Source organism: Mesoplodon bidens (genome assembly GCF_964165515.1).
Source record: "Mesoplodon bidens genome assembly, contig: HAP1_SCAFFOLD_118, whole genome shotgun sequence".
Classification (NCBI taxonomy): Eukaryota; Metazoa; Chordata; class Mammalia; order Artiodactyla; family Ziphiidae; genus Mesoplodon; species Mesoplodon bidens.
The window spans coordinates 340,130-367,557 of record NW_027671260.1 but is presented as its reverse complement, the minus strand read 5'-3'; the positions used below and the strand labels follow the sequence as shown (position 1 = coordinate 367,557).

Sequence of the window (27,428 nt, the reverse complement as noted above, 5' to 3'; positions counted from 1 at the left end):
CTCCAAACACCTGACTGGGCAAATCATAAGAAAACTTTTTAATATGCATCTTATTTATTAACAAATTATATACACAAAGTTCCATACATAGAATTTATGTACATGATAAACTACACAGATTTTTAAAAATAATACAAAGGTAAAAATGTTCTAATATTTTCTTTTCCTAACTCCTAAGGCATTATTTTATTTTACTTATTTTTTTATAAAGATTTATTTATTTATTTGCTTGTTTGTTTGTTTGGCTGTGCCGGGTCTTTAGTTGCAGCATGCCGGATCTTTTAGTTGTGGCATGTGGGCTCTTAGTTATGGCAGGCACGTGGGATCTAGTTCCTTGAGCAGGGATCGAACCCAAGCCCCCTACATTGGGAGCACATAGTGTTAACTGCTGGACCGCCAGGGAAGTCTCAAGCATTATTTAAAAAACTATATTTACAAAATGTATCTCACATGCTACCTAGGGTGTGCACACAAGCTTTAGAGGCCTGGACTATGCAGAGCCAGTTTGATGTGCCTTGGGAAAATAATGGTTTGACATTTAAGCAAAAGTACTGTCTTGAAGATATTCAATTCTTTATATTCATAAAGTAAATTTTGGTAACAGGGAACACTGACTGTCAATGAAAAAAGTCTTATTACATTCCTGAAAATGTAAAAGACTCAAAGTGCCTTTGTTACTCTATAAGGAAAATCATTAGTGTCATTTTTCTATTAACAATAACTTATTAAAGCTCCAAGCAGAAACAACAGCAATCACTTACACAGAGCTTAGTATGTGCCAGGCACTATTTATACAAATAAGTGCATTTAAACCTCATAATGAGGCATAGAGGTTAAGTGATTTGCCCATGGTCACTAGCTATGAAATGGGAGAAAGGGAATTTGAACCTAGGCCATTTGGCTTCCGCACCCAAGTTCCTGTTTTCTACCTCAGGGGTCAATGGACTTGCCCTGTATAGGCTCAAAGAAGTTTTCAATTTTTAAAATCTAAATTTAAACATTTCCAGATTTGTGGGCTATACAGTTTCTGTTGCAACTACTCGGCCCCACTGGTGTAGGGTGAAAGGAGCCATAACTACCACGTAAACAATGGGTGCGACTATGTTCCAGAAAAACTTCCTTTACAAAGCCAGGCGACGGGCTGGATCTGGCCCACCAGCCAGAGTTTACCTATCCCTGATCTGCACCATCAAACTATTAAAAAGCCTTCATGTCAAATTATTAACTAACTTTAGGCCTAAATACAGTCATTATAACCACTGTAAAGTTGTTAAGGCATTATTTCAAAAACTGTATTTACAAATTGCTGATGTACTGACTTTTATTAGTTTAAAAACTACAACAGCTAATAAACACTTGATTCATTTAAGTCTTGAAGACTAGAATGGCATAGTTTCTTCACAGTATTACAATAAATGTTTTCAGTAAAAAAATACATAAAAGTATTATTAGGTATTATATATTAAATCTCTTATTTCTAAAATTAAGTGGACTATCTTTCCTAAATGGTAGAATCCCAAACTGAAAACTGGTCATATTCTTTCAGCAAAATGAAAGCTGCGCTCACATGTATCAAAAGGCAAAAATTAGGGCTTCCCTGGTGGCGCAGTGGTTGAGAGTCCGCCTGCCAATGCAGGGGACATGGGTTCGTGCCCCGGTCCGGGAAGATCCCACATGCCACGGAGCGGCTAGGTCCGTGAGCTATGGCCACTGAGCCTGCGCGTCCAGAGCCTGTGCTCCGCAACGGGAGAGGCCACAACAGTACCACACACACACACAAAAAAAGACAAAAATTAACTGCCCTCTGTATCAATATATTAATGTGTTTCAATCACATATGTTTTCATGAAAGTTTAAACATAAAATCGCCTTTAAGATCTAGGCCATGTGATCTGCTCCATGCCATGTCAGAATACACCCCGTGACGTTTACTTAACTTGTCTTAAGTGTGATAGAATTCTTTATACCTTGACAAATAACTAAAAGGAAAAAAAAACCCCACACACACAAAAGATGAAGAGCCTATACATTTGTCAATCTTGACTTATTTGCTTTTCTTGAGTCAGTTGGAGGTTTATAGCCACATTCTCAAAATCATTAACTACAATCTTCCCAAACAGGTAATTGACGAACAGATGCATTCTAAAACTTGTCAGTAACAAAGTGCTATTCCCGTTTACAGCAACAGTTTAATTCTACTTAGATACTAAAACTGAATACACTGAATACTGCAAACTTGATTCCCAACCACTCAGCAAAGTACTACATACCTTTTCAGATATAGGAAAAAAAAGAAAAAGCATACGATTCTTCCTATTTTCATTTCCAAAGATACATCCCAATCTTAATGATCAATCAGCGATTTAAACGTCAACTGTAAACCCAGTATACTGCTGCTATGCAGTGTACTAGAGCAATAGAAGAGAGAGGACCTCAAACCCTCTGTTCCCTCAAATTCAAAGGCAGGCTTCCTGACCCCTCCAGACCACTACTGGACACAGGGAAGGCACACTAATGTTTCAGGACCCCAACCAACAGTCACCTGCTTTGTGATTACTTCCATGACACACCCTCACCAACACCAGAGTTTGCTGCTCCTACGGGACGTTACATGTATTTACTATTTTAACACATACCACAGTGCATCATAATTATGATTGCAGATAGATGTTCTAACAATTGAAAGAGAATGATAACTTTTTTGCTCTTTACATCTTGCTATTTCCCTTCCCATAATATTTCTTGAAGCGAAACCATAAAATATAGACAAACACAAAAAACAGAAAATATACAAAACGTGTGCTTTGCACCTTAACACAAACTTAAGTAAAATTAGTTCTGACAGTATCCAGCATGACAAACTTCCATGGTACAAATGAGAATGGACCAAGGTTTGAGCAGGTACAGGAGATAATCCAGGCATGAACAACACCAAGGAAAGGTAGACAGGAAGTAACATGGTGTGTAGGAAATCACGAGACCAGTCTGATGGGAAGAGACTTAAACAAGACTGAAACTCACTTCCTAAACCTCCATCTCCAACTGGACAATTCGCAGGACACAGGTGCACCAAAGTGGCCAATTTATTCAATCCCTTTAATATGGAGGAAGAGTTTAAAATTTTACTGGTTTAATTTGCCCCCAAAGCAACTCTCAACAGTTATGGCCTCTGTCGTCGGAGCTTTGTATGAAATTAAGTCAAAGTGTGGAGCTCCTTTGCCTTTTTTTTTTCTCCTTAAAAAAGAAAAGAAACAATTGTTCCGAGTAAAAACAAACATATTCCGAAGCATGTGTACATTGAAAAGTAAAGAAACTTTATTAACAACTTCATAAAAACTGACTTAAAATTTTAAAAAGAAAAAAACATGTTTCAAAGTCCTTCCGACTGGAGTCGTGTCTCATCGTGTCCTTTCTTTACAGAAATAGTCGTATTAGGACACATATGCACAAGGATTAACACCATGACACACTGTACACGGCGGGCCCCGGCGAGCTCACCAGGCGTCGTCTGAGTCCAGGTCTCTGGGGAGGATCCACTCCACGGATGAGCCCAGCAGAGTCTGAAGCTCGTTCGTGAACTCCACCACATCTAAGAGCTCCTTACTTTCCGGATTAAAGGACTCCAGGTCTTTGGGGCAACAGAATAAGAGACTTGCTGACACTTGCCGGTAGAACTCGGCCTCCGCGATGGTGACAATTTCCACATTTGGAAAATTGCAGCGGAATATGCAGGAGGACATTTGCAGTTTCTTGAGCAGGTCTGAGAGCAACAGCCAGTTACGAGGCCTACACCAGAGAAAGGACAGTGGTTTGAGTTTCCGGCAAAATTAGAGGCGCTCCCAACTATAAACTACCCGTCTCCTGGCGGTGAAAGGGCCTGCTACTTCCACTTTGATTACCCCACCCCCACCCCACTTCTCACTGTCCTTAGAAGATCTACTACTTTTTTTTTTTTTTTTTAATTTATTTATTTATTTTTGGCTGCATTGGGCCTGTTGCTGTGCACGGGCTTTCTCTAGTTGTGGCTCGCGGGCTCTAGAGTGCAGGCTCATTAGCTGTGGCGCACGGGCTTAGTTGCTCCGTGGCATGTGGGATCTTCCCGGACCAGGGCTCGAACCTGTGTCCCCTGAAATGGCAGGCGGATTCTTAACCACTGTGCCACCAGGGAAGCCCGGAAGATCTACTTCTAGCGGGGGAACTCTGGACTCATGTGCATGTGTTAAGAGACCACCTAGGGCAGATCAGCCAACTTAGACAAAAGCAGGAGCAGCGCCCCTGAACCAGCCTCGTTGCAGGCCACCCCAGTGCTGCCTTGGCTCTGGCCACAACTCAGGTCACCCCTCTCCAAGTAAGTGCACCCCGTTCTAGTCACTGGGGAAAACCAGTCTGTATGCCAACCCAAGGGAGATGGCAAACACCTCTTTGACCTCTCCTCTCCTCCGGCCCTCACGGAGAGAGCATGAGAAACACTCGAGGTCACCTGGCTTTCCTTGCCTTTCCCACACCTCCAACCCGCCCCTCAATGCTGCCGGGAGTGAGGCTTTTTCGAGAAGGGAGGTGGTACAATCCTTCCTGATACCCTGCCACGCTTTATCATCTCTATCCCGAATACAATGTCACCACAAAGGCAGACACGGTCCCAGCCTCAGAGTCCAAGGAGGATGCTACTCCTTAAGCACTGGGGTCAACACACAGCAGAGCAAGGTTTCCTGATGTGTTCACTCCGAAGGGTTGGTCATGGGGCACAGTGGCCCGACTGTGGGGACAAGACTCGATCTAAGCAAATCTGAAGACACATAAGATCCCAGGTGCCACATACAGCTTTCTCTAATCTTATACGAGAAGAGGGTACACATCAGTATTGTCCCGTGGACCTCACGCGCCTTGGAAGGCCCCTATGGTAGCCGTTTGGGGAGGATCCCTTCCCCAAGAGTTTAGTGACTGAAACTGTGCAATTGCAGTCGCTGACTCCCGTGTCCTTTGGGCTCTAGGGGTGTGTTCCAATGAGGGCAGTTGGCTGGGGAGCCCTCCCATCCCCCAAACTTTTCTGGAAAAGTTCCACTGCATTATGTGAGGTCGGTGGACACTGGGTGAGGAATTCACTCACCCCCCAACCCATCCACCCTCATCTGCTGAAGGGGATTTCTAACTCCTGCCACCCCACAGAGCAGCTGGGCTGGCTCTCGACCACACGCTGGCCACGCTCACCCCTGAGCGACGGACACCTGGACGTTATAACACGGCAAAACGGGGTCTTCGGAAAATTCAGATTCCAATAGGTCACCATAGGCCTCGTTGCTGTCATCCTGGTCCTCCGGTCCTGGGGGATTTGCTAAAACATCGTAACCACTTTCATCATCTGGTTCTAACCGGGGGGGCAAACAAGAGAGAGGTCAGTAAGCTGGAGCAAGATTCCAGCTGTTCTCCAAAAAGGACCCTGGAAAAATTCTTTCCCAAGCAAGCCCTGCTCACAGCACCACCCCCACCCCTACCCCCACCCCCACAAGCCCAACTGAAACGAACAAGGCTGCTCACCACACACACAGCTGCCAGAGAACTCCGAAGAGCAACCGGGGTTACCGTCGTCAGGAGCCTGCAGGTTATTTCAACAGTGTGGAGAGAGAGGGGGAGAGAGAGAGAGAGAGAGAAACAAGATAACGCCTGCTGGTAAGAGGCAAATGCTGCTGGAGTTCGGGAACATCTCACGCTGGGGCTGGTGTCACCTCCTGACAAGTCCCACTGCACACGCCTCCAGGTATCTGACTGAAACCTCCCCACGCGTCCACCCGCCTTCCTGAGGGACTGCCCGCCTCACCGCCCCAGCCTGCCAAACAAAAGCTAGCCTGGCTAGCTAAGAGTTTTCCAGCCCCCCACCTCGCAAAACTCAAAGTATGTATCTCTTCTTTGACAGACTAACGTTGGGCCGCTTTTCCCAGTAAAGGGTCACTTAGAGTAAACGGGGGGGTGGGGGTAGGGGGAACCCAGGTGAAAGGCTGTGAAGTCACCGTCTAGATGCTTGAACAAGACCGTGTCTTGACCTCTGCCGTACCTGTTAAGAACTTCTCCAGAAGTTCGCTGTGGTTCACTTTCTTGATGGTTCTACCTGAGTATGTAGCCAGGGTAGGAACAGCACCGTAGGAGAGGAGTAAGCGGACAATTTCGAGATGATCATTCTTGACAGCATCGTGGAGAGGCCTAGGAGAGGTGTGGGGGATTACACCCGTGCACGCGACGCTTGCTTCTAAGGACACGGGGCAAAATCGAGCGTGTGCGGCCAAGCCTCGTAGGCGCGCTATTTCACCGAGGAGGTGAGTGTACGGTCGCTGCGACAAATTACTCTGTTATTTCAACACATAACCCTTTACGGGACAGGTGAAGGGACCATCTCAGGCCTAATTCTTCAATGCAAATCTCTCTTAATGCATGGCCCAAGGAGGAACTCAGGCCACGATGAAAACGTTTCCAATGAACTTAAATAGTGACAGACTGTATGAAGGTAACGTACGGAGGGGTGGGGGGAAGAATCCCAGCATCACGGAAGCAGATACGACAAGCCATTGTTATACCATTACAAACAAAACCCAAAAAGTGCAGTTTGTCAAAGAAACTGGGGGCAAAGTGGAACCTCTCCTGAAACCAACTTGGAGATGAGTGATCAACCCTCTCGCCCAGAAGCAGTCGACAGGCAGGGCGAGTTCTCAGGAGGATACAGAGTCCTCCTGCCCGTGTCCGCTGGGGTCAGGAACACTGTCCGCAGTCCCATCCAGAAAGGATGCGATTTGGAAACCACGAACCACCAAATACCTTACAGTTTTGCTAATGTTATGACCGTCAGGAAAGCCCCAGTGCCCTGCCTCGTGGTGGCATCCCAGGTACAACCAGGAAGATGCTTGGGCTGACTCAGACCTGGGCCTCTGGCCAATAAACCGAGGTCAAGGACAGAGTGGGGGCCAGGCCCGGGGATGTGGGTGGACACGGCAGGTCCTATCAAGCCAGTTGCCACTGGACCTGTCTGTACTCCTGCAACTTTCAACTCACATATATGTTCGAGAGTAAGATTCAACAGACGCTGGTGAAGAGTCCAGGGTCTTAAAAGAGAACACCCCTGATTATTCATGCAGGCTCAACATTTTCAGGGACCTCTGTCCATAAGAGTGTCACAGAGTTTTAAAGTTCTATGTAAATTTGCCAGAAAGATCTGTCCGATTCCATTCTAGAGGACTCCACCACCAGTGTGCTTACATGGCACTCACTCTCCATCTTTCCTTCTGGGGTTCCCCGCACACCCTGAGAACCACTGCCTATGCCCCAGCAGGGCCAGGCCAAGAGCAAGACCGCCACTGACCCGGTTCCATCCTGGGCACTGCGTTGACATCGGCGCCATATTCAAGGAGGTGTCGTACGATGTTGAGCCAACCTCTTGCACAAGCCTCGTGCAGGGCACAGTAACCCGCATTGTCGCGGTGGTTCACATCACAAATCTTGTTCTCCAGGCAGTACAAGACCACTTCCTATGGGGAGAGGAGAGGAGAGGAGAGGAGAGGAGATACCATCAGACAACCATACAGTGAACCTTGTAAGGGTGACCTCCCCATAGCTTGGCGGTGCCCACTTTCAAAGGCATACATCCTTGGGGCCAAAAGCCCACCATAGCGCGGGCAGGCGGCAGGCATCCTGGTCGGGGGTGAGAGTGTGTGAGAAGGGCTTGGAGATGCAGACAGTGTTGTCTAAGGCTCTGCTGCACCAGTGGCCTGGCCATGGGCAAGTTACCCTTGAACTTCTCCAAGCTTCCACAGGGCTGCTGAGAGGACGCATTCGGATAGCGATGAAAGCCCTCAGCCCAGGGGCCGACGTGACCAGTACAGAAGTGTCACAGCTGCTAACATCTTAGGTGACACATTGCCAAGCACAGACCATTCTCACTTGATGGGTCTGTTCAGTCAGTGGCAGTGGACGATAACACAAGTTTAGATAAAAGTATGGATGACCAACACTTAAAGAGAGCTTAAATCAGCCAGAGAACATTCCCCAGCTTAGAGAAGCAGGGACACACAGGTCAGCTACATCCTCGCGCCCCCTGTTAAGACCCCAAATCAGAACCTGGGCCTCAGATGCTCTTGTCTGTACGTTAAGTAGAGTTAAAGAAAAGCTCTCTCCCTCCATCCTCGAGGAATGACACAAAATGCCTCCAATAACCCCACCCTCTATTTTGCCTCACTCCACCCTCTCGGGGCAGAATCAGTCTAATATTCTCATATTTACTCAAGTTAATGACAGGAACCTGATACACCACAGGCTGCAACCTCCACATTTCAAGAATCAAATAAAACATTCACCCCCGTCCCCGGAGATGTTCTGTGTCAACACTGTGCATTAGAATCACTGTTATTAACCTTATTTCTTTGGCTTGTTAAAATATTAATATGAACCACTCCCAGTAAGCAGAGCAGGAACTTATTCAATGTTTTATTACCTTAAGAAAGTTTTCAGACACATCGAAAGCATTTGCCACCAGAAAACACATTATACTGTTTATACTGGGTAAGTCGTGCCCAGCAGAGAGCCGTCAGGTTCTGAGAGCTGGGAGTAGGCAGAACGTGCATGTGGCCCAACACATGGTCTGCGGGGTAAGGGGGGATGGGATGGGGTCAGAACAGGCCTCCTTGTGACATCTCTCAGGTAACTCATCTGTTAAACCTAAAACGGGGGTCATTCTAGCCGCCCATAAGTGCGAGATGGGTTCTGTAAAACCTTTTATGCCCTTTGGAGGACACGCCAATCAAAGGTGACCACTCACTTGGGAGCGAACTAGAATGTTCCATTTGCTTACCATGTGAACCTAATGGGGCATGCTGGTAAACCTGGCCATTGGTGCCCTGTTACTTCAGGTCACTGCAGCAGCTCCCTTCCAAAACAAGAGGAGGAAGAGAAAAGGCACGCCCACGAATGCATTTCTCCGTTTACATCCCAACCTGCCAGAAAGCCCACAATCCTCTGGGCTCCCAGGCCACCTGCCCCGAGCCCTGGTATCCAGGATACCGCATGAAGCTGCTGCTCTTTTAGCAGGCCCTCACTAGCCAGACTTGAGTGGACGGCTGCAAGCTAATGAGTTGTGTGCGCCAGCCACGGAGAGGCCCTGTCACGTGGCTCTGGGATCAGGTCTGAACGCCACCAACTGCTGTGCACACATCAATTTACTCAACCCAGGGTTTATTTGCTGTGACAATCATGGCCTTCACCTGGAAACCTTCATCACTACTAGGGCAGATTGAAGGGTACCTAGAAATGAAAGGCCGTCCAAGCTGGTGGGTAAGTCAACTCTCTTCTCCTGGAAGATGGCAGCAAAGGCAGCAGTAGCCCCACGGCCAGGTCAGACTTTTTGCCACGGGCTGTCGTAACTCAACCACGTTGATCCCACTGTTTACACAGTGCTTCTCATTCCCCAGATGAGGACGTCTTCTGTCACCCACAGGAACCCAGGAGCTACCAGGAAAGGAAGGTAGTACTATCCTCATTCAACACTTGGAAACTGAGGCCCAGAGATATTAAACCCCAAGTTCAATTAACATGAAGTACTAGACCTAAAACTCAGGTCTTTGGTACCTGGTCAGCTGGGAAGATTCAAAAGGCCCCAGAGGGCCCCAGTTAGAGGGATGCAATCCAGCTGTGACGAGCACCCCACAGGCCTTCTCTGTTGGGGGTCAAGTGGGCTAACTACACTCTCCTAGCTAAGAGGGTGATGGCCTCTAAATGGATGGCAACCGTCGCCACCAGCACTTTCTCTAACTGAAAGGTGAAGAGGCGGGGCGAGTCTGTCGACGCAACACATTCCTTGGTTTATTTTCTCCGCTAGAAATAAACGGGAGTGTCTGAAGGGCAGCCCAGCCATTCCAGAGCAAAGTCAAACTGCTTTTGTCGGACAGCTCTCTGTTCAGCGGCTATAAGCCGAATGCCACTACCCGCAAAATGTAACCATAAAGGCCATAAGCCCGACGTTGTGAGTTAATTAAATGCCTCATTAACTTTTTAAAAAACATGACTTATTCAATTCATAGAAAATTTAACCATCACCGCTAAAGGCACAAGCATGTGGTTGCACACTAGCGTTTTAGCCTAAGAAATAGAAGCCTTTTTCCCAGGAGGGAAAGGTTTGAGGTCTTTGGCCACGCAAGTGATCTATTTAACTCGGATCTGAAGCCAGAGTGTGTTTCTAAACTTCCAGAACCACATTATCATGACATAAAGCTCAGACAGCCTTTATACTGCACATGGTATCTTTGGCTAAGCAGAAGAAAATAACCAAGAATGCTGAAGACAAAACTTCAGGAAAACCCTCCCAAACCACACCCTTATCTGCTTAAGCAAACTGTCCTTCAATTTGAAAAGGTTGAAGCTGCCACATCTCCCAACTGGGCCTTCATCCCAACATTTAAAATTCTGCCCAGAGAAATCCCAGAAAGTTGGATTCAAAGTTGAAAGCATTCATCTACTTGTCACAATGTTCAGCATCAACACTGGTGATGTGTGGAATCTACATATTGAAATTTACATTTGAAGAAAAAAACAAATCTGACCGTAAACATTCCCAAGGCTTCCTGTGCAATCAAAGGCCAGGTAGCCTAAAAAAGGATGGATCAAGTGCCCCTTGGTCCAGGCCTCAGAGCCACCAAACCAAAATGGAAACTGTCTTAGAGGACCAACGAGGGTCTTTTGACCTCTCTGGTCCCAAAGGGAGGCTGCTGGAAATGATGCCAAGTTCACAGGTGGGGCTCGGAGCCCCGCCCTCCACGGCGGGTGCAGCAGCACCCCGCCCCCCCATCTCCAGCATTTGCTGGAAGCGGGAGTCTACTTTCTCAACCCTAACCCAAAAGTTGGGGTTAGGGGTCTCCCCCACACCTCCAGAGTTTGCTGGAAGCAAGGAGACTATCTTCTCAACCACGGGGGGTCTAGCTCAACACTATATGCAACATCTGCTCTGTCCTCCTAGGCGCCCGCTCTCAGCTCTTGGGAAACCAACTGGGTGCTCCTTGGACTTCACCTGCAAGTAACTGCGCTAACTACCACAAAGTGCTCTCTAGCTAATGGAGAGGTCTCCAAGAGACGTGTAGATATAAACAACAGCACATTCAACCCACAACAACAACAACAAAACACCCCAAACTAAGCATAGCCCTAGTGCTTCCAACTTCCCACCCACAGTCATGCCTTAAGGCCAAGGCAGGCACACTTCCAAGGGCTCACGGCACTATGGACCGGGGTGGGGGGACACGACGGGAGACGGGGGACAGGGGCACAGAGCTGGCTGAGGGTGTGGGCGCCAGGGCTCCGGGCCAGCCTGGGTCCTGCCACCCCAGTGCTCAGCCACACCTCCACGCTCAGCCTGCTGAACCGCGTTTTACTGTCACCATTCAACTCCCAGAGGGCTGATGCCAGCACAGAAAAATGCCTTTGCCCTGTGGGCTATTACATCACAATTGCTACTGACAAGTATGGTGGGGGAACTGCACAGGGCATGGAGAGTCATCTGTCTCACAGAGGTTTTGAACTGTAAAAAGGGCAATTCCAGTGTGAGCCAGTCTTGCTGAGGAGCGTGGTGGGCTGTGGAGCACTGCTGGATTGCTACCTGTACGGGTATCAGCTAACCCCTCTGAGGCTCAGTTTCCTCATCCGAGAGTGGGCTAGTACGCGTTACTCCCAAGTGAACATGTTAAAAGGGTGAAAGGAGTTACTACAGATCACACGGGCTTAGGCAGATAGCAGCTATCTTTCTATGTTGCTCTAGCAATAGAGGCCATCACTGTCATCAGCCGTGCTGGGTTGGGATACAGCAGTGTGGACAGGGAGTTTTGTGCAAGGCTCAAGCCCTGCTCCCCGCCCATCAGCCCTCGGCTCCCGTGCCCTCTCAGAAAGAGACTGCTCAGGTCTGCCCCACTCCCACCCCTACTCTGCACAGACACTTCCCACCCGCTACCCCACAGGGGCATCACTCTGCCCCAAACAGCACAAGTTAGTAGAGCTAATAACTACTCTCCTACTCTCCTTCTTGCTATTCAGAATCCAAAAGGGCTCATTAAAATTCCCCTGGTCGCCAAGCCCTGGGTTAGGTCAGATTTTATATCAGAGATAAGTGAGCCAGACTGGCCGAAGCAGCCTGCCTGCCTGAACGGGAACGGAACATCAGAGAGGCCTGCCTTTCTTTTCACACCACGACTGAACAAGCCACCAAAGAGCCCGCAGTGTGAGCGGGAGCCAACGCAAACACCCTGCTGGAACACCCAGCCCAGCCCGCCACGTGGAGGGGGCTGGGCTCTGAGACCCGCCCCCCATCCCCAGCCAGTGTGTCCCCCACCCAAGGAGCAGCAGCCGGTGGATCCTGATCCGGGGCACCCACAAGGATGCTCACCTCGTAGCCAAGCCGGGAGGCCTGCTGTAGGAGGGTCTCGCCCGCGTTCTTATTGACAATAAGTCTCCGCGCTTCCGGTGGCATCGGGCGGGACTGGGTGGTCTCTGGAGGGGAGCTTGACCATGTCAGCTGCGAGGCCTGGGAAGCTGGTAACAATTGCTGCAAACAGTCCAAGGGCTTCTGGTCCTGCTTGGCCGGCGAAAGATCATAGCCGGAACTCGGCTCAGGCCGCTTTCAAAATCTCCGGACGGTCACCTATCACGAAACCAGGCAGCGCACACATTTCAGGCTGTCCTTCCTCCACCCGCCTGGTTCGCCTCCTCCCTGAGTTACAAACCTGAGTGGAGGAAAGCACTTTTCCTCCTCTCAGTCTGGGGGAGGCGGGGCGCGAGGAAGGGGTTGCATTTTTACTAGCTGGAAACTTCACCACCACCCAGGAGACACGTCCCCTAGGAAGGGGCAGGGACGTTTTGGGGGGAGGGGTTCAGGAAAAGGAAAGCTTTGTCCCCAGAAGCAGAGAAGCAGGCAGGCGGGATGTGCCTGCACGGGCCCAGGGGGCGGGGGAGAGCCAGGGGCAAGAGGTACCTTGCCATCCGCATTGTCCACCTAGGAGTCCCCTGGCAGCGGCAAGCCCCGCCTGGGCTCCTGAGGGATCAAAGGCTTGGTTTTGCACGGTCGCTTCCCGGATGGTTTCTCGCTGTTGTCGGTGTATTTCTGCGGCAGGGGCGAAGGCTGCCAATCCATTTCTTCGTCCATGCACAGCACATCTGTCAGGGGGAGAAGCAGCGGGCGTTACACAGTTGTAGCCGGTGAGGAAAGAAAAGCCCATTGTTAGCACTGATCGTTGGAGCAGCTTCAGTTTTTAAAGATATACCAATTATGTTTTCAAAGCGCTAATATGTTAATCATCCCACATTCAACCGGCAAATAGGCTAACCCACGAAACGCCAAATGGCAAGTCGCTTCAAAGGGCCGCAAGACAGGGCAGAAGCCAGCCCTTCGTGCGCTCCCGTCCCCACCCGTGGGGGGCCTGGGTGCTCGGGACAGGGCGACTGGGGACAGCCTGAGGCTGGAATGAGGGCACTGACAAGCGCCCGGGGTCACCCAAGACTTCCCTTCCTGCCCAGCCGCGGGCTGGGTGATGAGGAGCAGCCCAGGAAGTCGAGCTCCCGCCTCACTGTCCATTCCATACGGAAGTGTGCAGGCTGAAAGGACCTCAGGAAGAAAACTCCCCGCTCGCCACACGCTACTCTTGTCAACTTGGATGGCGCTCAGGTCCTCTCCAGGGCCGTTTCCCACAGAGGGCGGGTGATCCACCCTCCAGGAGCGCCCCCCGCCCCGTGCGTATCCTTGTTCATTGTCACTGCATTTAAGGGACTCCTCCAACCAGCTGCTGTTGCTTTTGGCCTCTGCCCTTTTCCTGCCAGGTTTCTCTTCGGAGATGCTATTGCCCTGGGGGGTGACCGCAGGCTGAACCGCCTGGATCACTTCCTTCCTGCCCTGCCGGCCAGGTTTGCTCTCTGCTCCCGCCGTTCTCTAAGGTGCAGCAAGCGGCGCTGCTTTCTGGGATGGAGCCCTGTTAATTCAATGCACACCTCAGGTTGGTCAGCTCACTATAATGTGGCTCTTCTAAGTGGTTAGAGGAACTGTTTGTCATTTCCCTCTCAGGCCAGTCAGCTAATGGAGAAATAACTACAAATTAATGAAGAAGCCCCCCGGGCCGGGGGTGGTGGTGCGGGGAACAAACTGTCTTACACATCACTAACAGGGGTGGGGGAGGGGAGGGGTGTGGTCACTGTGTTGGCTGGAACTTGTCACCAAGTCTCGGGAGGGGGTCTATTTGCCTTTGGCCACCTTTGGGCTCCAGCCCCGCCACCTGGCTTTGGGGGGGTGGGGGGTGGGATGGGGGTGGGGGGTGGGGAGGTGTGAGTGGCTCCCCCCAGGGATCCAGGGTGGGACTGGAACTTTCCACTGCTCCGCTCCAGGACTTCCGTAGGGTGCCCTGCGGGCCCGAAGCCAAACCGAGCTCACCTTTGGAGACCCGTCTCCGCTTGGCTTTCAGCAGAGAGTCCTCCGGGAGCACAGTGGTCTCAGTGTGGTTCCTATTGCCAGACACCTTGCGCTTTCTGTTCAGCCGGAGGGTGGGGCTGCGTGACGCGTCCGGGGCCGCCTGGTCGGCGGGGGACTCTCTGGGGGGCTCCGTGTCCATATCCTCAGGAAGATCACTGTCTTCTGGGGCTTCAAAGCGGTCAGGTTTGCTTCCATCATAACACTCCCCTAGGGGAGGGGAGACAACCCGGAAAGGAGGGAACAAAGGTCACCAGGAGCAGGCAGGACCCCCACGCCCAAGGCAATCTGCTCCCAACAGACCACCCCCCTTTGGAGACCAGGGGCCTCACACGCCAGAAGCACAAAACCCTCAGAAAGACGTCCCAAAGGAAGGACAGCTGAACACAACCAGCAAAGAAAGCAGAAAATGAGGCGCGTAGCCCACTCACAATCCATCCTTCAAGGGTCAAGGTGAGGCATCTACACCATCCGTCTATAGGCATGTGAGATCACTCCCTAACTGCTTAACTCTCCAAGGTGGCTTACTTTTAAAGGGGGGGTGAGTGACCTCACAGTAAGATCCAACCAATCAGGGCAGAGCTACAACGGGGGGTGAGTGACCTCACAGTAAGATCCAACCAATCAGGGCAGAGCTACAAATGACTATGGAAACAGCTGCTAGTCAACAAAAAAGGCTGATGTCATCAAGAGACCAAATAGCCCCCAACTGCCATCTACACAGACATAGCACCAATGTTCACTTGGGTCAGCAGGGGCGAGGGTGAAGAAAAAGGGTAGGGAAAGAATGGTGGGAGGCTGGGAAGCTGGGGAGACCAAGGCAAGAGGAGCCTGGCAAAGGGAAAGGAAAGGCTTCCTGGTGCACACACAAGGGTCAAGGGCAATTTCAAAGAACTCAACCAGATTGCTACAAGTCCGTCTGTCCTCTTTCCACACCCGTGGGGGGAAAGCATTTCACTGCCATCGAGGGGCTGCTCCTATTTCCTGTCTAGGAAGAAGGCCCACAGTGACACCAGTCACCCACCTGGCACGTCTCCACGCCTTCCTTCCCAGGCAACAAGCATCTAAGGACATTTCAAAGACAAGACTCCAACCCCCTTCGTGGGGGTGGGGTGGGGGGGTGCGGCGGGCAGGGCTGAAGTACTCACACCTCAGCTCCGCCTGTGTTGCTCCTGCCCCTCTGCTCAATCTAGCATCCACTTAGGACTTTTCCTCCAATCACCCCAGCCTAACATCACTCCTCACTTTTGCTCTAGCCAAAGAAACAGTTCAACTGCTTTGCTAGTCACATTGTTTCTAACACACAAATAATTCCATAATGATCACTGTGCTGTTAAAGAGTTCCCCGAAGATGACCCTGTGTCCATCACCGGCCGGGGGTGGGGGTGGGTGTATGAGTTTGGTATTTCGTTAACACCTGAGCTAAGCTCCCACAGCCCGTTTTTCTAGATGAAATCATGGACACACCCCTCACATGCTGCTCGCATTCCTCCTCCTCTCCCTAGACCACTTCAAGTATCACTCCCACTTCTGCTCAGCATGCTGGTCCCCTGATCAGCCTCTCTTGGGAGCATTCCCAGCATTTAATGGCAGCCAGTTGTGGGGATGAACCTCACCCTGGCCTGGGCTAGCCTGACCTGTGTTCTCAAGGGTGGAACACACTTAGCTTTTCTCCAAGGGTATCCCAAGGTGGGAGAGATCCCCATCTAGTCTTGCCGGAATGGTGGAATCACCCCAACCGCGAGGGTCTCCTGCCATGGCAGCAGGAGAAACCCCAAACTCCTGGCCTGTGCTTACGGGTGATGCAGCCCAGGCTACCGCAGGCCCGGTGAAGACGGCGTGCTGCAACTCTCACTCGGGCTGCTCTGTGACCCTCTTAAACACTCGGGCAGGAATGGCGCCGCTTTACAACTCGGCCCCCTTCACTTGTAAAGTGGGAATGTTGGGTTTCCTTGGTGGCGCAGTGGTTGAGAGTCCGCCTGCCGATGCAGGGGACACGGGTTCGTGCCCCGGTCTGGGAAGATCCCACATGCCGCGGAGCGGCTGGGCCCGTGAGCCATGGCCGCTGGGCCTGCGCGTCCGGAGCCTGTGCTCCGCAACGGGAGAGGCCACAACAGTGAGAGGCCCGCATACCGCAAAAAAAAAAAAAAGTGGGAATGTTACTGCTAGCCTCCCTCCAGGGTGGGCTTCATAATCACGGGCCGGGCTCAGCACAGAGAAAGGCTGGAAAAATCCCTTTAACCAAAAGATGCCAAGACTTTCAGACCAGCCTGAATCTCAGGCCTGAAATGTAGGAAATTTTAAGAGGTGAGCCCTGCTGGTTACACCATTGGACTTCTCTGGTCCAATCAGCCTTCCCTAAAAGCTCCGTGGGAGGGGATCCATGGAGGGATGGAAGGGCTACCTTAAGAACCCCCATGTCCAAGTTGAAAGTTTCTTTTTCCAAACTAGGTCCATCCACCCTTCCCCCAACCCCAGAGCCTTTTAGGGCAAAGATCTCAATTCCCCTCAGCTAAGGCCCCCCAAGACCTTACGCTAGTGTGACCTTACCCAGGCCAGTAATAACCCTGAAGGACACCCACCCCGACTGCCCAAGATGCCCATGGCCACCAGCTATGGGGTAGAGGCTCCGTGTCACTTGGAGCTTCTCAAAGACTGTTCTAACCACGACCCACACGAGGATGACCCTTGAGGGCAAAAGAGATGGGGAGATAAATAGATGCACGGGGATCCTAACCATCAGGCTTTGCCATCATTGCTACTTTTGGCCCTTCTAAAAGTGGGAAGCCATGTGCCCTTGGTCACCCAGTCTAAGCAAGATGTGAACGTGGTCCCTGCAGCATGGTCCTATGACTCACAGCACATATATCCCAAATTCATTATGCTTGTACCATAGCATCACCTCACAGAAGCATCACCACAGCAACATTTACAAGTCACTGTGGCAACAAAGCACCCTCACCACTGTTGAGCCATGCCCAGTGAGGCCTAAACAAGGTGAGAGGGTTCTGAGTCGCTGCAAGGCTCCCCAGGATTAAAATCCCCTTCTCTGTAGCTTAACTGTAATAGCACCTCCAGTCAGGGCTAACCTTGTTCAAAGTTACACCCGCTACAGAAGGAGTGCAGGGGATCTCTGTTCCAAAGTAGTTTACAAACGTGCAGGTGCTCAGCTGGAAGAGAAGTTCCCTGAGCAAAGAAGTTTCATGAAGCCCCTTGACTGAGCCTTCCTCCAGCTCCTGGCCAGGCACTGCCACTGAGCAGGACCTAGGCCTGTCCCAGCCAAGTGGTTCGCAAGGGAGATGGTTACTCCAAGTTTGAGAAGGAAGGGACCAATGCCTCCTTGCCCCGCCCCATCTTCAAATGCCACTGAGGGTTCCTAGTGATGAACTTCCAAGTCTGAGGAACCTCCAAACTCATTTGGTGAACTTCCAAAATAAAAATTTCACTCAGCCACCCATGTGATCATAAAGAATAAATGAGTATCTCGGCCACTGTGTTTTCAAGTTAATTCCTTTTTTTAAACAACCCCTAGCAACAAGATGCACCCGCGCCAGGACAACCAGGGCCGTGCAAACAGCACCCACCACCTTAGAAGCTCCTGGGCCCTCCATGGGTAGGGGCTGCCTCAGAAGGGGGAAGGCATCTTGAAGGCGTCCTGGACCCTCTCTGGGACCCATGCCCGCCCCAAATCCCCGTCCCAGCTCCCATGTGCTCACAGCTCGGCTCTCGGCCACACCGACACCCATGAGAAGGACCTGAGCCCATATCAGCTGAAGACGTGATGGCCCAAGAACAAGAAGGCCCGTTCATATCCAGCTGAATGGAATGAACACCTGCTGGGCCTTGGACGTGGAGGCTGCAGTAAGAACAGTGGCCCCTTCAGGTGACCTTTCCTGACCAGCTATTTACAAACCCCACGTCTCTACAAGACAGAGGGTGGGTGGGGAACCCACCTCCATTGCCCCAACCTTTCAAACGCAGCCCCTCACCTTCCCCAACCCTTCTCCTGCCCTCCCATGGTGGCGATTCATGGCTCACTGGGCCACGTCCCGGGTGCTCCAGGAAGAGACCCGTCGGTCGGTCTGAGATTGGAGGCAGGCGGTGGGGGGAGGGGGCTTTCGGAATCATCTGGGGCTCAGGCCCTGCTCCCCATCAGCCACACCGAGTTCTCGTCTCCACGGTCAGCAGGAAAGACTGGGAAGGACGCACACTAACGTCTCTGGGAAGAAGGGTGGGTGAGGCCACTGAGACATGAAGGGCAGCGGCCACCCTGGGTTTGGCCACGTTGCTGGAGAAAAGGGCGAGAAGACTCGAGGCCGGTTAACTGCCCGCTCCCTTCCTCCAGCCTCCCTCACCATCCACCCGCAACAGGCAGATTCCCTCCTCAGAAAAGTGCATCCCCGTGAACTTGGCCTTGCCCACTTTTACCACATCTCTCTGAGAAACTTCCCTAGGAGCTGAGTTATGAGGCCACTCAGGAGGGTAAGGGCTGCGTGTCAGCTGTGAGCACAGGCAAGGAGGGAGGCCTTCTTGCTGCTTCACTCCAGGGTGGCCTGAACTCTCCGTTTTTCATTCCAATCCCGAGGGGGAGGAGCTCGGAATCGTCTACTCCAGGCACATCAAGAGCCCCATCCCTCGGGTAAGGCCGCCACTGACTAGCCCCAGAAATCCCCTTCTACGGGAGCCACGTGGGACACACCGGTCCCGGTGTGGCTTACCCAGAACCCTGGCCACAGGCCTTTGTCTGACCCCAAAGATGAGCTGGGGGAGGGCAGTGCTCCAAGCAGCAGAGAGAAGCATACGCTGCTGCTGACCACAATTTTCCCGAACTGCATCAGGCACCCACGACCTAAGCGTGCGGGCCAACGCCGACCCTACGACTGGGTCCAAGGGCCTGGGCCTCCCAAACGTGCCCACCACCCCCGACTGTCCCGTCTCAGGAGGATTGCACGCCCACCCTGTCCTCGACGTTCACCGAGGTGCCCTCACTCACCATCACCGGTGAGGTTTCTGGGGTCCGGAGCAGGCTGCAGGCCACAGGCCACAAGCACGCACACGGAAGAAAGCGGGAGAAAGACCTCCACTTGCTGCCAACGCATCTCATTAGCCCAGGAAGTCTCGAGGGCAAAGCCCGAAGTCAACCCCAGTGGGGGAGCAGCCGAGGGGACCGCAGAGTGTGACTCGAGGCCAACACGAGCTTTCTCTCCAGTTCGGCCTCCAGAACAGAACACAGCCGTCTGGTGGGAAGAACGGCCTCGCTGATCCCACGGCCTCGGAGCGTGGTGTCAGCTCCTCATGACTGCAAACGAGCCTCCACAGAACACAATGATGCTCATCTCTCTGGGGCCTTCATCAGCCCTCATCGCACTTGAACGAAACCTCTGCCTCTGGAGGGAGAGTCCGAGTACTCTCCACTCCCTCCCACAGGAGACTGTCACTCTGGAGGGTCTGGCTCTGGCTGCAAGTGTCATCCCACTGCTACCAAAAACCCGTGTCCGTACCTGTTACAGAACAGAACACATACCTGCTACGCCGGAGGTCCTGCACTGCCATTCCTCTGCTCTACTGTATCAGACTATTACTAACTACAGGACTAGCATTGCTCCGGAAAAAGGAGACGCGTGCCAGGAAACAGCATTTCATAGGTGCTTCACTCCTGGATGCCGCAACGCTCAAAAGGACAACCAGCCTTGCAATCCACAGCTGGGAAGGGTGGCCAGAGCAGCCCGTTCTCCGAACAGCCAGCACCCAGACGCTGGGCCGTCGGAAGCATACTGCTTCCTCTCACCTCCCTCGGCACTGGGAGCGGAACCGCCCCGTTCCCACCGACGTGGTACCACACGCGAGCCGCCTGGGTTCACTTACATCTCTCACTGTCGTTCTGGTCGGCAATGGCCTCCTCCGGGGTGACCGACTTTGGCTTTTTGTCCTGACTTCCTTTCAGCCTTTCCCAGTCAGCGGGGCTGAATTTGCGCACCTCGGAGTCTTTGGTCGTGGGGTGGCCACCTTCTCGCTCTTTCATCTCCAACTCTGAGAAGCGCATCACTGCACGCTACAAAGAGAACGGAGATGGAAAAAAGACACACCTTACCACCAAAGCTATTTCACTGCCCTTACCTTAAAGGAAAGTATCTTCAAAGAAAAGTTTGCCCAAAACCAACCACAATTTATGATACAACTGAGATATTTTAAAATTGAACGATAAAACGTAAGAGTGTCTATGTGTAACTAGTCACACACTCTTTATTCGTAAAGCCATACGTATGTAGAGATATATGTGGTGTGTATATATAGCCATACATACACTGTGGCATACAGACAGACATTCTCTTTCGAAGGTAAATAAAACAAAACAAAAACACAACGCAAAGAAAGCGAAACAAAAACACAACAGAAAAGAAAACAAATGCACAGTGAATAAAGACGACCATGGCCCACAAACTTCCCTTTGTATATTTGGAAATGAAATTTAACTCAAAAGGTTTATGGAAGATTCTAGTAATAAAAATTTGAAGAATTGACCTCACAGTAAGCAGCGGGTAGACATAAAATACTGTCCTCTTGTAATCCTTCCATCTATGTAATTAAAATGGGCACTCAATGGATCATTTAGATAACTTCAGCCATTTTTATAAGCATAAACCAATTTTTTTCTTAACATTGCAAAACAATTTGGCTTTATTTGTGTTTTAATTAAAAGTAAAATATCTTAAGGAAATTCCTATACAACATCTATCATTCACTAGCAAGTTAAATACATACTCTATCCCATTAAGCAAGGTTTGTGTTTTTGTTTTGTTTGTTTGTTTGTTTTTTGGGTGGAAAAAAAAATTGCACGAATCTCACAGACATGCGGCCGCTACACACCTCCACCAAGTATCACGTAAGGCATTCTAAGCAGCGCTTTTAGGTATATTTGTTAACGTACAGTAACAGCAGAGAAATCAAAGCGATTGATAGGTAAATGTCATGCAGTCTTTTAGACATCCTTCGCAATAATTAAAACTTCCGTTATCAGCATTCGAGTGGAGTTCGCTTAAAATCTACAGAATAACTTCAAGTATCCACTTACGTCCCCTTACTGGACACATTTCAAACATTTAAATTATCCTAAGCTTCATTAACCAAATCAGCCCAGTGTCCTGCCCTATCATACCCCCGGCCCCCTCCTCTTCACACATTAAAAAAACCTGACAACTGGTCAGGCTCCTGAAATTCGGGTGGTGGGGGCTCACCTGCAATGCCCGCTCCTCCCGACTGAGCTGACGGGAGTCTGCGTACAGTCCGGTAGCGACACACTTGAACTGGTCACCCACGTAACCAGCGGAGTTTGCGATTCTCTTTGCCAGCTTAGATGGCTTCGGTTTCAGAACTTTGCCATCGGTTGATCCTGCCTTGTCAGCTCCGTCTTTGGTGTAGGTGGGGGTGACGTCCACACTCGGTGGGGCACTGCCCACGCAAAATGGTTTGGGATCCTCTTGGGTTTTCCCGAACGTGACCGCAGAGCCGTCGCTCCCCAGGGTCGGCTCCAGGAATGCAGTCGAGACCGGCGTCACCAGGTTCTCCTTGTTGGTTACCGCTGGAACATTCTCCTTGCTTAAGCCGGAAACTGGCTGGCCCGGAGCCTGTTTGAAAGTATAGGCTTCGTGGAAGTCACTGATGCACCCCAACTCCTCTCTCAGGGCAATGAAATCCCGGTGTGGCTGTAGGGCCATATTTTACTTTTTTATTTTTTAATATATGTTCACATGTTTCCATAAAGGATCCAAGGTGGCCCATAACGTAAGGACACACAATATTAGCTTTAAAAAAACATGGGAAAAAAAAAAAAAAAAAGGGAAATCATGATCCTGGAAATGGGTTGCATCCTTTTAAGGGGTGAGAATAACAGAATGAGTGAGCCAAAGATTTGGGAAAGGATCTCACATTTCCAAACGTCCAAATCTTAAAATTGCACCAAGTGGGAATGTAGCTGTGGCAGTATTAACCTGAGAGAGCTCTATGATCGTTGTCTTTACTCATCACTTGGTTGCAAGGTTATAAATGACAGGGTAAGTGAAGGAGGGCAAGTAGACAGATAAGAGTCATTTCCTGATTCTCAAAAGAAGGGGCATCACCTAGGGAAGGGGACTGCAAAATCCTACAGGAATCCTCTTCATATACTAAATTTTCTAGGTGGCAAAAGTATCTCCTTTGACCCTAGCAGCCAGATGGAACTTAGAAAAGTAGTGAAAAGCTACTCAACTGAATGCAAGTCATATGACTAGGAGCATGTCAGTGAAAAGTTCAAGGGAAGATGCTGTGGAAGAGCAGTTCACCTTGTGGTTGAGCGTCCTCAGAACGTGCAATGGGAGGTGCAGTACCTGCTCTGTCTCACAGGGACCCTCCAACCTCTAAACGCATCTTTCCTGGGAAGCTGAATTCAAAAAGTCAATTTTAAAAAAAGATAGGGCTTCCCTGGTGGCGCAGTGGTTGAGAGTCCGCCTGCCGATGCAGGGGACACGGGTTCGTGCCCCGGTCCGGGAAGATCCCACATGCCGCGGAGCGGCTGGGCCCGTGAGCCACGGCCGCCGAGCCTGCGCGTCCGGAGCCTGTGCTCCGCAATGGGAGAGGCCACAACAGTGAGAGGCCCGCGTACCACAATAAATAAATAAATAAATTAATTAATTAAAAAAAGATAAAAGTCTCTAGTAGAGAAATTGTATCAGAGCCTAGTATTAAGAGCTGTAGGGCCACAAGTTTCCCATGATACGGCCTTAGCAGAGGCTGTTAAGGCAGTGACAGAAAATTTGTACCGAGGGAAATAGCAGAAGAGTTTGCCTACAATTCACGAAAATGCTCCCTGCACTTGGCCTGAAGGAAATCAGCAAAATTTGTAACAGCTTGTGTATTTGTATGCGGGATGGAGAACGAGTTTAATTTTTTAATTTCTCTGAATTATCACGTAAGATTCAGAAGATGCTCTCTCTGCCTAGAAGCCACCCCACTGGGATAACTATGCCTACGGAGTGCCTTTGCCTATGACTCCTACTTGCTAACAGACTGGCAGCCTGGCCCCAGGGCCTGGTCGCTGCTCCCAGTGCAATGGTGGATATGGTGTCAACGGTTGCAAAATCAAAGCCCCTTACATCCTCTCCATGCCTCGGTCCCACCCCCCACCCCACTCACCATTGATGTTCAGGAAGGGGAAGGTGTCCTGGATGGGAACGTGGTGCTGTGACTGGTCCAGCTCACCTTCCTCATCTTCTTCATCCACACCATTATCTTTCTCATCCCAAGGAGCAGATCCAGTGGATCCTACCCGAGAAACACACACACACACACACACAAAGGTCAAAAGTGAGGCGCTCACGTTGCACTGTCATCCCTGCAGCCCACTCCCAGCTCCTCCTACGGAGCCCCAGTGCAAGCTCTCATCCCCTCCCCTATCCAGGAGCTGCAGACCCTACTCCCTTCTCCTAGAAACCTTTTAATTCCTACTCTAAACCCCTTTCTACACATTCGCATCCCTTCTAAGGACCCAAGGAGCACAGCTTCTCTCCTTTATAAGCTTACTGTGAAGACAGACCCTTCCCTCATGGCAGAGCCTCACTAGATTCACTGGAGGTCAAGTCTAAATTATCTGGCTCTTAGTCGGAACTGGCTCAACATTGAGTAAATATAGGGATCAGGTGGTATTCTCCTAGGAAAAATACCATACAAATTAAATGATCACTTACCCATCATTTATAAAGAGAACTTAATAGCCTTCATAATGTCATGGCAATTGATTCTTAGAACAGCCTTTGAAATACGCGGGAAAGATGAGAACCCAGATTTTATAGTGGAAGAAGCTGAGGCTCAAAATGTTGAATGACTTGATTCAATGTCCCACAAGTAGTGAAACAGAAAGACCGAGGTTTATAACTCAGACCTTCTAAGTTTTAAGCCCTCCTTCTTCTAAACTACCTGGCCTCTGTTCTCAGTGTTGAGTCCCAAGAGAAGTTATTTTTTATAGAACTCAATACCCCCTCTTCTTTCTAATGCTTTACTGTTCCACTGGGTGGGCAGGAAGACTGTGCTGAGTTTATATCTTTTGTTCTCTGGGTTCTTTCTAGGGACAGCATTTCTTGCTTTATTTACCAGTCTTCAACTTTGTAAGCGAGGCGACTTTCAAGTCGACTATCGCTTTTAGGGTCCAGCCCGGAACCTGGCACACTGTCCACCTTCTCCCCAGCAGCTGGGGCCTCACCTGGGTTAATGATAGAGCCCTGGGGCTGGGGGATGTCACACACTTGATATATCTTCACTGGGTTCATGGGCACCTCCTTGGTGCCGTCGTACATTAGGTTGAATTCCCTGCTCTTGTTGAGCGCACAGCGGAGCTGGGCCTTCCATTTAGCTGGGTCGGGGTCGTCCACCCCTTCCTGGTACTTCCCCTGTCTCCACAGCCCAGGCCTGAGGGATAGGAAACTGCAGTGAGTGCCTGATTGTTGCCCAGAAACACTGGAAAGTGTGCCCGCCCTCCCTCATACAGACACAGATACACACAGCCCTGCCTGACCGCCCCATCACCCCAACTCCAATTTACAGAGACTGCAGCAGAAAACACCACGCTGGGGACCAGGCAAGGCAGGGCCTGAGACAAATTAAGCCAAATGCAAATACAGTATTTTAAAAAGAGGAGTCTCATCTCAAGTGCTTGTGCCAGCATCATCTGTCAAGACTACAATGGCCTTAATGAAGGGTTAAAAATAAAGAAAAATCTGGAACAAGTATACACCAAAATACTAATGGCAACTTTTGGATAGCAAGATTTCAGGTAATTTTGTTTTGTTTGGCTTGCCTTATTTGTTTTTCACATGAATTGCTTATATAATAAGAAGAGAAAGGGAGGTGGCGTATGATATGAAGAATTTAGGCTTGCAGTTCCCTCTCCCTTCAGTCTTTAACCTGATGCACAAATAACTGTTGAAACCAAGTACCTTTAGGAGTAGCAGCCCATAGGAGGGCAGGAAGCACGCTCTGGGGGTTCAGCTGGCCTCAGTGCAAGGCTGAGGGCCTCAAGTCCTAATAAACTCACACCACCTGCCTTTCCCTGCTTCCTCAAACTCCCACATTGGGAACATTTTGCTGGGAACACCAGTGGCTGGTGGCCTGGGCCAAAACCAGTGTGGCCCCGCCTCTCTGGTTTTCAATTTCCAGGTCTAACAGGCATCTATGTGTCTGTTCACGGGATATCAGCCCTCCCCCACTGTTAACGTATCTCAGATGTCTACACTTTCTTCAGGGCTGTGACGTATGTGCTGGTGCAGAAAAGGGGGATGTCTTTTGCAGAGGACTCAAGATCAAGAGAACGAGATGGACCGGCCAGACTGCTCCCACTTGATGTTAGGAAGATAAGGTGGCCATGTAGTTAGAATTCTGCAGGGGAACATAGCCTATAGAGTCTATGGGTTTGCGGATCCACAACTTTTATTTTTTCAGTAATGCCAACCAAGCTCGTAAGAGACTGACATATAATCCAGAATGCCAGTCTACTCGTTTTCAAAGGGGGATAAAGCTGGTCAGTGACCAGCATGGTTAAGTCCAATAACCTGGACATAACCATGTATGATCTCAACCAGTAACTCCTGTATCTGGTTTCTAATGACAATTCCAAGAACATAACACCCACTCAACATTTAAATCCAAATTTTCAGATGACTCCAAAGCTAAATGGAAATGATTTGATATTGAACTCTAAATCTGCATTATCTAGACTATCTCTTACCCAGTTGGGTAACCCAGAAGCGACAGTAAAAGGCTCCTGCTTTCCCAAAAATCACAGGGCGTAAAGATGAAAAGCACTGGAAAGGCAAGACCCCCAGTGAATTTGCAAAGCTGCTCTTGTGTCTTTTTCTTTTTGACCTTGAAGCCAGGAGAAATTCTAAAAATACAAATGTATTAATTTTTAAAACTTGACTTTACTGAATATTGTTCAGACCCCCAAGCTTACAAAAATAATTTTAGTTTTTTTAAAATGCTCCCTCTTCAGACTATACTACAAAGCTACAGTAATCAAGACAGTGTGGTACTGGCACAAAAACAGAAAGATAGATCAATGGAACAGGATAGAAAGCCCAGAGATAAACCCACACACATATGCTCAACTTATCTTTGATAAAGGAGGCAGGAATGTACAGTGGAGAAAGGAAAGCCTCTTCAATAAGTGGTGCTGGGAAAACTGGACAGGGACATGTAGAAGTATGAGACTAGATCATTCCCTAATACAATACACAAAAATAAGCTCAAAATGGATTAAAGACCTAAATATAAGGCCAGAAACTATCAAACTCTTAGAGGAAAACATAGGCAGAACACTCTATGACATAAATCACAGCAAGATCCTTTTGGACCCACCTCCTAGAGAAATGGAAATCAAAACAAAGATAAACAAATGGGACCGAATGAAACTTCAAAGCTTCTGCACAGCAAAGGAAACCATAAACAAGACCAAAAGACAACCCTCAGAATGGGAGAAAATATTTGCAAATGAAGCAACTGACAAAGGATTAATCTCCAAAATTTATAAACAGCTCATGCAGCTCAATAGCAAAAAAACAAACAACCCAATCCAAAAATGGGCAGAAGACTTAAATAGGCATTTCTCCAAAGAAGATATACAGACTGCCAACAAACACATGAAAGAATGCTCAACATCATTAATCATTAGAGAAATGCAAATCAAAACTACAATGAGATATCATCTCACACCAGTCAGAATGGCCATCATCAAGAAATCTAGAAACAATAAATGCTGGAGAGGGTGTGGAGAAAAGGGAACACTCTTGCACTGCTGGTGGGAATGTGAATTGGTACAGCCACTATGGAGAACAGTATGGAGGTTCCTTAAAAAACTACAAATAGAACTACCATATGACCCAGCAATCCCACTACTAGGCATATACCCTGAGAAAACCATAATTCAAAAAGAGAC

At 49.7% G+C, this 27,428-nt stretch overlaps 1 protein-coding gene and 1 pseudogene across 2 annotated transcripts in view; one reads left to right on the top strand and one right to left on the bottom strand.

Annotated features, from left to right (window-relative positions):
- Nucleotides 1-27,428, top strand: part of LOC308611648 (centrosomal protein of 78 kDa-like) — a 400,758-nt pseudogene that overhangs the window by 171,063 nt on the left and 202,267 nt on the right. The window lies entirely within an intron of this gene.
- LOC308611639 (BCL-6 corepressor-like) lies at nucleotides 12,627-21,835 on the bottom strand (the record flags this gene model as incomplete). Its single annotated transcript, XM_081260348.1, has 4 exons — nucleotides 21,706-21,835; nucleotides 20,336-20,522; nucleotides 14,513-14,680; nucleotides 12,627-12,634 (listed from the first exon to the last, which is right to left on the bottom strand). The coding sequence occupies exons 2-4, from the start codon at nucleotides 20,511-20,513 to the stop codon at nucleotides 12,627-12,629; spliced, it is 354 nt and encodes a 117-aa protein (XP_081116474.1). The 5' UTR covers nucleotides 20,514-20,522; nucleotides 21,706-21,835.